At 40.3% G+C, this 10711-nt stretch overlaps 1 protein-coding gene across 1 annotated transcript in view; it reads right to left on the reverse strand.

Annotated features, from left to right (window-relative positions):
- Positions 1-114, reverse strand: part of CWF19L2 (CWF19 like cell cycle control factor 2) — a 123652-nt gene extending 123538 nt beyond the window's left edge. Inside the window, exon 1 of the mRNA XM_027849597.1 lies at positions 3-114. Within this exon, the coding sequence (XP_027705398.1) occupies positions 3-95 (93 nt within the window). The 5' untranslated portion in view covers positions 96-114. The remainder of the gene's footprint in view (positions 1-2) is intronic.
- Between the last annotated feature and the right edge of the window lie 10597 nt (positions 115-10711).

A 10711-nucleotide genomic window follows, 5' to 3' on the forward strand; every position in this document is an offset into this window, starting at 1 on the left:
ACCTGCCGCAGAACTTCGGCCCGAGCCAGCCGCTTCTGTTCTTTCCGTTCTTCAATGCTCCTCGCACTTTCAAATGTGCCACCGGAAGCCGCCATCGTTGTTGTGGTCGAAAAGCGACCAAGGCAGCCGCCGTGAAAGTCGGCTTACGACTGTCGTAAAAGCAAATCTTCCGGTTCGCCGCTCTAAAGAGTGGGAGGGGGAGCGGGGCTGGGGCGCGGCGCCCGATGGGAGGGAGAGCAGGAACTCCAGACTCCTGGGCATGCGCTCGAGGAAATTTTTTCTCCCAAGGCGTGGAGTCTGTTCCTCCCCGAGAGTAAATGCAGGTGGAGAAGGGACTTCGTCTTTTGCTGCCCCAGCTGTTCCAACTGCACTAAGACTTTTGGGACATCCTGTAGTTAACCTCTCGTGGGTGCTGGCGGGTAGTTAGGTTTCCTAGCATCAAAGGGATGCTGTTACTGGAAGGGACGACCACTCATTTTACAGATGAGGCAACTGAGAACCAGAGAATTTAATTGCCTTGCCACAGGTCACACTGGTAGTCAAGTGACAGCTAGGATTTGAAGCCAGGTTCCCGAACTTGAAATTCGATGCTCTTTTTCACCTTAATTAGCCAGGGCACACCTGTATCAAATAGGTTTTATTGGTGGGAATTACTGACCCTAGACAAAACTATGAAATTTGACTCCAAGACCTTGCGAACACTACATGCCCACCTCTAATTTCTGAGCCCCTTTCTTCCCTTTGCCTGCTTCATTTTTAAGGCATTCCTCCACTCTTCTTACCAGGGAACCTAGTGCTTCCTCATACTGCCCTCTTCTGCCAAATTTTTAGCCATCCAACTCCCCTCCCTCCCACCATGCCTCCCTCAAAAAAACCTCCCATTTCCACCATCAAATGATTAATTACACAGAGAAAACTAATTCCCAAAGTGTTTGTCTTTTGTTGTTGTGAAGGACCAATGACATCAATATGTTGGGGTCAAGGTACAGTGAGCTCAGAAGGCTCTGCCACAGGTTGAATACAAAAAAAGGTCATTTGAACATTTGGGATGGAGATGTCTCCAGATTTGCGCATCTCATATTTGCTTTGTGCTACTGTGATTCTGCTTTGCTCTTAGAGCACAGAGCCTTATTGGAAGCAGGCACACCACGCTGAGCAGTCCTGTGCCAGTGTCTCCCATATCTCACAATTGATACTAAAATTCTTCAGAGAGACCTTGAAAGTGTCCTTGTACCACTTCTTCTGACCTCCATGTGAGTGCTTGCTTTACCAGACTTCTCAACCAAATAGTCTTTTAGTTAAACATAGTTTGACATTTGGGCTACAGGGCCAGCCCATTGGAGTTGCACTTTCTGCTATAGAGTTTGAATGCCAGCAATTCAGGGACTTGTGTCTGATAACCTTATCTTGCCAGATAATTTTCAGAATCTACATAAGACAATTCAGATGGAAACAGTTCAATTTTTTGGCATGGCAGCTGGTAGACTAGGTTTCACAGGCATACAACAATGAGGTCAGCACAAAATAACTCTGTAGACATTCAGTTTAGTATATAGCCTAATACTTCTTTTCTCTCACACTTTCTTTTGGAGCCTCCCAAACACTGAGCTAGCTCTGGCAATATATGCATCAACCTCATCACCTATCATCCCTGGAAAGTATACTACCAAGATAAGTAAATTTACCCACAGCTTTCAAAATTTCTCCGTTTGCTGTTACCAACAGTTTCATGAATGGATGGTACAATGCTGGCTGGTGGAGAACCTGTTTTCTTGGTGTTGTCGGACCAAAATTAGCACAAGCAGCAAATAATCAATCCATACTCTGTTTCATTTCAGCCTCAGAGGCTGCATTGAGTGCACAATCATCTGCAAACAAAAAGTCATGCACCAACTCTCCCTCTTAGCTTGTAGCCTTTTCAAGTTAAAGAATTTGCCATCAGTGCAGTAGCTGACCTTGATGCTGTTTTCTCCTTTATTGAAGGCATCTGACAACATTGCTGAAAATATGTTAAAATGCATGGGAACAAGCACACAGCCCTGCTTCACTCCATTGGTGATTGGGAAAGCATGAGGGTATGGTCCTTTATTGAGAACCTATGAAAGTATGCCATCATGAAACTAGCGTACAATACCGACCAACTTCTCCAGGCAACCAAAGTTCACCACAGTCTTCCACAAGCCCTCATGACTGAGGCCTTGCATTAAGTATCAAAGTATCAAAAGTATCAAAGGCCTTGGTGAAGTCAATGCTAAACCTCTGTTCTGCTCCTGGAATTTCTCCTGAAGTTGTTGGGCAGCAAACACCATATCAACCATTCCTGGGCCCTTTCTGAAGCCACACTGGCTATTTGATAGATGACTATCTTCCAGGTGAAGGATCAGCCAATTAAGGAATGCTCTGGGAAGAATCCTGCCTGGAGTTCTCAAGGAACTTTTAAATCTATTCAGGAACAAAGTTTCTGAGTTGTTCTGAGTCTGGTTACCTTAAGAGACAAGAGTGAACTTAAACTTCCTTTGAAGGAATTTATACCTATTTACATAAAGATTGCCCAGAGGGACTAAGTTGAAGTGTTTCTTACACCATGAACCTAAAAATTATTAGAGAATCAGTGGTGTGGTGTGGTGTGGTATTGGTGTATTATAGTATAGTATGGCATGATAGTTAAGAAGAGAGTTTATAATTTTCATATTAATTGATATGATATGTGTAATGAATACTAATAATTTAGTTTTCTTAAGAGCTGCCTCTCTGGCTTGAGATTCAGAGCTCACAATGCAGCTTAAACTGATTAATCAAAACTCCGACAACTCTCACAAGCACTGGACCTTACGTGAAGGGAAACAAAGATTGTAGAACCTGTTCCCCTCACAGAACTCTGGTTCTGTACTCTAGGGGAAGTGGTCACTCTCCCCAAAGACTTGACTTCAGAAATGTTGCATTGTGGGACTTGTGGGTTTCTTGTGGGAAACCACTAAATGATTGTTTGTAATCCACCTTCCCCCCTCCTTCCCGTGGCATGTTGGGTGTGGTTTGTTTGTTTTTTTTCCCAGTCCAAAAATTGGTTTATAACCTTTCATCACATAATTGTCATATGATATAATTCTGTTCATCACACTACTTAAAAGGTAAACAGAGCACCAATGGCCTATAGATTCATATTTATCTCTCAAGCATTAAGAGCCCTGAGCCTAGAATTCTCAGCACACACAAATTGTCAGTATATTTCCCACAGTTGACTTGTGACTTGCATGGTTTGTTTACAGCACTACAGCACTAGCAGCATTGTCACTCAACCCAAGGAAGAGCCAGTAGGAGTGAGGGGAGTAATAAATTGTTTTTAAGTAATACATGCACCAAAAAATAAAGCTTCACATAATGGTCGCACCCCAGTTTTTTGCAAAAAAAATTTGTCATAAAATCTGTTATGATTATGCCGTGAAATATGGTATAAAACCTATGCTTTTACTTCAGCGAAGAGAACTTTTCTTTCTCTGAAATTGATTAATTAAACTCCTTGATCATTGGCACTCAGTCCCTAGGCCTGCTTTGTGTGGCTCTGAGCATTCTCAGGTTAGAGACTGACTCAGTAAAAATCCTGTCAACATAGCCTGAGCACTGGATTTGGAGCTAAAAATAAATTGGGTTTGAGAGCCAATTCTGACACTTTCTAGCGATACAACTTTGGTGTAGTTATATAATTACAAAATGTTAGAACTGCAAAAATCCTTTGTGATCTGCTGAGACTCCAAGGGAAAGTGATCTGCCCAAGGTCACATAGCTAGTAAGTGGAACAACTAAGACTTGAATCCAGGTCACTGATCCCTAGTGGAGTGTTTTTTCTACTATGCCATGCTGCCTCTCTAAGTTATTTCATCTCTCTAAGCCTCAGTTTCCTCATTGGTAAAATAGGGATAACAGGTCTTGCCTGACTTACTTCACAAAGTTGTTGCAAGGTTCAAATGAAATAGTGTATATATCCTATAAAAATGTCAACTATTATGATCGTTACTGTTACTGATGATGATGAAGACCATTTTTGTTCAATTTTGTTCAATTTACATTTATTAAGTAGACCACTATGTTTGCATTAGAAGAAATAAAAAAATTAGGCCCTTATAAACTCATGGAGTTTATGGTCTTCTATCCCTCCTATCCTGTGTTAGTACCAGGGTATTCTTTCTTTATTGAAAGAACAGTTGTGACAAACACTCTCCTTTTGGTCCTTCAGTGTCAAGGATTCTGGAGTATTCACCACTTTTATTTATCATTACTTTTTTTTTTTTTTTTTAGCCAATTGGGGTTAACTGACTTGCCCAGGGTCACTCAGCTAGTAAGTGTCAAGTGTTTGATCTGAGGCCAGATTTGAACTCAGGTCCTTTTGACTTCAGGGATGGTGTTCTATCCACTCCACCACCTACCTGACTCCTATCATTACTTTTGATGCAATTAAAGTCTACTTACTCCAATTCCTGTGAGAAACCTAAATACATTTTTCCTGCTCAGTTCAACACATTAATGATAAAGAAAGGAAATGCACTTCTAAGTCCTCCAACTCCATTCTCCATGCCTGCCTCCAAAAAGTGTTAGATCTCAATTTCTGTGACAGCTACCCCTTTGGGCCTTCTCTTCTTCCTTCATTCTTTTCCTCCTTCCTTTCTTCATTCAAAATGTAAGTACCTATCATATGCTAGACACTGAATGAAAAACAAAAATAAGATAAGACTCTGTCCTTAAGGAGATTATAATAATGGCCTCCTAACTGGTCAGGCAGTGAGAGGTTCAGAGGACTTGAGTCCAAATCTTGGTTTTTCTTAGATGAGTTGGACAAGTTATTTGCTCACTTCTGGGGTGAACCGGGAGAAACCTGGCTTCAAATCCAGCTTTTGGCACTTAAACACTCTGCATGACCCTAGACAAGTCACTTAACCTCCCTTAAGACTCAGTTGGGGACAACAATGTCTGTGGTGCCTACTTTGCAGGGAGATTATGAAGATCAAATGAGATAACATTTGTAAGGCACTTTGTAAACCATAATGTGTCATATCTCAGTTATTAAATTATGATGATTATTAGAATATACTTTTATCATTTTCTTCTGCAATTCCTTTGTTTTTAAAGTGAACAATTATGTTAACTAGGAATCTTATTTGCTTCAGTGTATGTTTGAGACAGGGACAGAGACAGAGAAAAATGGACTGATATATAACTATTGAAAGGTAACATTCATCTCCAGGACTTTCTCTCCTTTTGAGTTTTAATTTTGTAGTTTGAACGCTTTGGCCCAAGGTCAGTCTTACAAGTGGGTGGAATAAGTGACCACCTACATAGTATGATTTTGAATGTTCCTGGAAATGATGAGGTGCTTGTGCTTGGGTGCTTGTGCTTGTACTTGGACCCCAATTTCTCCCTAGTCTCAGAAACACTGTCTCTGACAACCACTCCCCTGCCCAAGGACACTGTGTCTACCAATTACTCATGCGTGGGCCCCAGCAAGATCCTTCTCTCTCTCCCTGGTGCAGCTACACAAAGCTGGGGGAAAGACTGCCAGGCTGCTTAGGCCCCAACCCTCAGATCATGTCTTTGGAAGCCTCCCAATTCCTTAGTAAATTTCTGTCTTGTGAGAAAGCTTTCCCTTGTTGCAGCGCATTCTCTCATCAAGACAGAGGGAGAGGGGTACCTTGCCCAGCCCAAGGAGTTTTGTCCTTGGCCAGCCCAAGGACTCTTCCTCCTGCCAGACTCCCAAGATCCATACCTCTGTAATCTCCCTCCCTGTCTGGTATACTCCCTGTACTTTCTCATTCATGGCTCCCAAAGATACCTGGACCTTACCTAATCGGTATCCCTGGCATTCCTTTCCCATGCCCTTTTCCATATAAACCCTAGCTCCATCCTCAGTCTCTCGAAGGTTCCTTAAGAATCCTTGCCCTCTGAAAAGCATAACAATAAATCTTTGCCCCCTTGACTTGAAGAATACTTGAGTCTGTGAATTCATTCCAGATGATCCCATCCTGTACTCCGGTCTTTGAGGGGTCTCAACCTCTCAGACTGCAACAGAAAGATATGGAAAGTGCTCTCTAAAACACCTGTCCTATCTTCACTTTGATTATGCATCAGATTCTACAATTAGCTTTAAATTCTTTTGTTCCAAAATCCCAAAACCCTGTCCCATGGGAGACAAATTAGATATTGAATTAAAAAACAAAAGTAGAGACGGGTATCTGGGTAGTATTAGTACAGAAATAAGGCCTAAGTTTTCTTTTCTCCGACCTTATATATGTTATATATGAGATTCTCAGAGGCCTCTCAAACAGTTCTGTATCAGAAATATCACTTGAGCTCTCTCAGAAAGACTTTGTCATAGACTTATCCATGCTGGAAGGTTGACACCTTACAGGTACCCAGCCACAGCTCAGTGTGTACATAGTATGGACTGTGGAACTGAAATGCAAACACTAGACACGGCCCCCAGGCCACCTTCCCAAGGGCCAGTGTATTGAGAGAGACACACAGACAAGTGGTCATATCAGGGAAGACTTTTGAGGGTCCCAAACAATGAAGGTATGCCCTTCCTGAAACCTGGAGGTTACCCAGATATGCCACAAATTCCATAGTAGTGATCAGTCTTTTAGTACTGACGATGGCTTTTGTTCTTCTTTCACCACAGGCCTGCTCAGTTTGCCTATAATGGCAGTCTAGTAATTCAATTGTAAGCAATCTTGTTGGAGTTCTGTGACTAGCTACTTCTCATGTTCATAGTGCTGACAACTTGCTCTTTTAATTTAGCCTATTTCAGCTGGAGCAAGGATGAAAAAGATCCCCTATAAGGTAGTGGTGGCTGCTTCAAACTAGAAAAAGAAGATTTGGTGAGGGGGAGAGGAAGGAGAAAAGGGAGAATTAAATAGGGAAAACTTTTTGTTTTCTCAAAATGTACAGAAGAGAATCATCAGTAAATCTATATGCAGCCTGAGTTACAATACCATATGTTAAAACAATGTCAGCCTTAGGAATGATCATGTAAGATGGCATATAGTGGATTCGCAGGAATTCACAGATCATGACTGTTTCCCTTTTACTGATGCCTGAAATTCCACAATAAAGCCTTCATGCCTTTGATTCCAAATTAAAGTGACTACCCCCTCCTTCCATTTCTGCTAGTACTTTGCCCAGCCTTCTTTGTACTTTTCTCCCTGTCCTTTGTATCATAATTATTTTTTAACATTTTTTTTTCTGTTTAGATTGGGACCAAGATCTGTGTCCCGTTCATTTTCGTATCCCCAACCCCAGTACTGTATTGTGCACATAACATGCATTTAACAAATGTATGTTGGATTTAATTCAAGTAAGTCAAATGGAGTCTATAAGCTAAAGCTTTAGGTCTTAGTAGTATTAACACTTAAATTGTGAATGCATTTATCGTGTTATTTCCTGAGAGCAAGTTTTGATAAGCGAGAAGGTAGGGAGAACATAAGGATATTGATGAGGAAGGAGGAGTAAGAGGAGCCATCGTGTATGGAAAAGGGCACAGAACAAGGAAGCAGGAAGAAATTTTTGCCTACTTTTGACATTTTGCTTAAGGCAGATCCTATCCAGCTCCAAACTCATTAACATATTACATTATGATTCCTTGTCGTTTCCTGACCTTTACTGGATCATCTATTGGTTTTTCTACAGGTTCATTGGCAACACTTTTTGCAAAAATAAATCTGCAGTGAGAAAGTGACAAGAATCATAGTTTTCCTCTGCTACATGAAAGTTCATAAAATGCTTTTAGGCTTAATACAGAAGAACTTATATTTTTCCTAAGCCATATTAGCTGACTACGCTCTCCATCAAACCAAAGACACAAAGTGATGCCTAGATTTTGAATTTTCATTTTAGCCATCCAGAGATGACATGATAATTAAGCCTATGTTAGAGCTTCAGATACACTTGATAATGGAAGCTATAAATATAAGAGCATTCTGTTTCCTCTTCCTAACTGCTCCCTTCTCTAGTAAGCCTTCCATGACTCGTTCCCATGATGATCTTTCACTTATCCTCTCATTGTGAATTTACTCAAGGGACGTTATTCTAATTTGTACTTATCATAGTATCAAATGTTTGGAAATGTAAGGGACTTTTGAGGTCATCTGGTCCTAAGTGAAATGATTTTCCAAACATCACACAGGCATTGTGTCAAAGCCAGGATTTGAACCTGGGTCTTCTGACTACAAATTCAGGGGTCTTTCTACTTTTTCATGGCTTTTTTAACATTATCCTTCTATGCAGAGGTGGGGAACCTGCAGCCTCAAAGCCACTTGTGGCCCTCTGGGTCCTTAAGTATGACCCTTTGACTGAATCCAAACTTCACAGAACAAATCCCCTTAATAAAAGGATTTGTTCTGTAAAACTTGAACTGCCACAGGTGGCCTGGAGACCTAGGTTCCCCACCTTTCTCTAGGGCATTATGTCTCTTGGGGATTTTGTTTTGGGGACAAGGCAAGTAGGGTTATGGTGGTGCTTTAGAAATATTATTTGATGAAATTAGCCAAATAATTATAAATTTTATTGTTGGAAGGGAATTGAGAGATCATCTAATCAGGTAAGTGTTTAAAAAAAGTATTGAAAAAATCAAAGAGCAGGGAAATGAGATAATTTAATAAAAATGAAGATTTTAAATAATATAAGATAGAATTCTGGTCAGAAAGAGATGATAGAGAAGGAACCATTTACAAAAGGAATGACCAAGTAAAATAAAGGATAGGAGAAAAAAACACTCAGGGAGCAACTTTAGAGAGTTAAAATTAATTTTCCAGTCTTCCTCAGACTACTCGTTTCCCAAGAGCGCATGGAGAAGCCTGCTTTTTTCACCTCCTTACCATACCCTCCTGCCCATTCCTTTTCACCTGAGCTAGCTGCAGACAGGAAAAGAAAATATGTATTGCCATCCTTATGGTGACCTGTTCAAGCCTCTAACCTTCTGCTCCAACCAAGCATATAGCTTATTCGGAAAACAGTGGCTCTTTACAGAGTAAGAGCCAAGCTGAAAGTGTTCTCCAGCCCCATTCTTTGAGCTCTGTGAGTCTGGCATATATACGGTGATCAAGCAAAACCCTGTAGCAAATGGATGTAAATGGAAAGACCACATGCCAGCACATTTACTAAACATTACAAACACTTCTGCTTTCATACTGCCATGCGCAGATCATTTGGATCTTTATTTCTTCTCTAATTCAGGAATTAAGAGTTAAATAGAGAGAAAACAAGCAGGGTTTTTGTTTGCTGGTTATATTGTTATATTTATGGGTAATAATAAAAATTAAGTATACCTATTAGGAAGAAGACAGATCTAAGCCAATCACCTTCTTAAGAGATCTGTAATTTATAGGTTTCTCTGTTCTCTATATATAATATTTCTTCCTCGGTTATCTGGCCATGGAGGCTCTCTGATCTTCCTCTCATTCCACAGAGTTGAAAACTTAAAGTAAGTGCAAAACTATAGTGTTTTTAACTATGACTTTCTGGAATTCCGATTTGGAAAACCACTCCCTTTTCCCAATAGTACACAGTGTTAGGCATGGTTGATGTTACCTTTTAAGAAATGCAACACATTTTCTACAATTCTATCCCCCAGCAAGGAGAGGCAGCTATGGTATAATAAGCACAGCTAGAACATAGTGAAAAGATCACTATATTGAAAATCAGGTCTGCCACTTAACTCAGTCTGACCTTGGGCAAGTCATTTCAAGTCAATCTAACAAACATTTCTTAAGTACTCTTTACTTCGTAAAGTATTCTGTACTAGGTGCCTGGAGAAATACAGGATTTAGATAAAATACAACCTCTTTTCCCATGGAGCTTACAATCAGGAGGAGGATGTGACATATATAGAAATGACGGGGGCAACTATGTGGCGCAGTGGATAGAGCACTGGCCCTGCATTCAGGAGGACCTGAGTTCAAATCTGATCTCAGACACATAACACTTAGTAGCTGTGTGACCCTGGGTAAGTCACTTAACCCCCATTGCCCAACCAAAACAAAAAAAAAAGAAAAAAGAAATAACCATGATGTAAAATTCATGAATGATAAAAGCATGATACTAACAAATATATGATTTTTTTAAAAATGATATGTGAATATATAACCTATATCAGATTGCTAACTTTCTCAGGGAGGGGGGAAGGAAGGGAGAGAGGGACAGAATTGGGAACTCAAAACTTAAAAAAAGAATATTAAAATTGATTTTATATGTAATTGGGGAAAATAAAATACTATTTATAATGTACCCAAAAATGATATGTGAGATGAGAAGAGGAGTTCTTAATTCAGTAGGAGCATGTACCATGTAAATTTTCATGGAAGACATGGCATTTCAGTTGGGTTTTAAAAGATGGAATTCAATAGGCAAAGAATGAAAGAGAAGACATTCCAAGTGCTGAGAACAGCCTAAATAAAGATGTGGAGGTAGGAAAGAAGTATCTGTGTGAGGGAATTGAGGAAATTAGAAAAGCAAGTGATTAATTCTGGGAATTAAGTGAGCCACACTGACTCCATCTTTTTACTCAGTTCTGGGGCTAGTTCAGTTCCCTTTCCATTTAATTATGGGTCTAGTCCAAATTCTTTCTTGTGAGGAAGCTTTATGCAACTGTGGGAATTGAGATAAAACCTTATTGTATAGTTTGAATCTAGCCCTATGCAAATAGGAAATTGAACCACTTCTACCTGCT

Source organism: Vombatus ursinus, unplaced genomic scaffold, assembly GCF_900497805.2.
Source record: "Vombatus ursinus unplaced genomic scaffold, bare-nosed wombat genome assembly UNPS02007612.1, whole genome shotgun sequence".
Lineage (NCBI taxonomy): Eukaryota > Metazoa > Chordata > Mammalia > Diprotodontia > Vombatidae > Vombatus > Vombatus ursinus.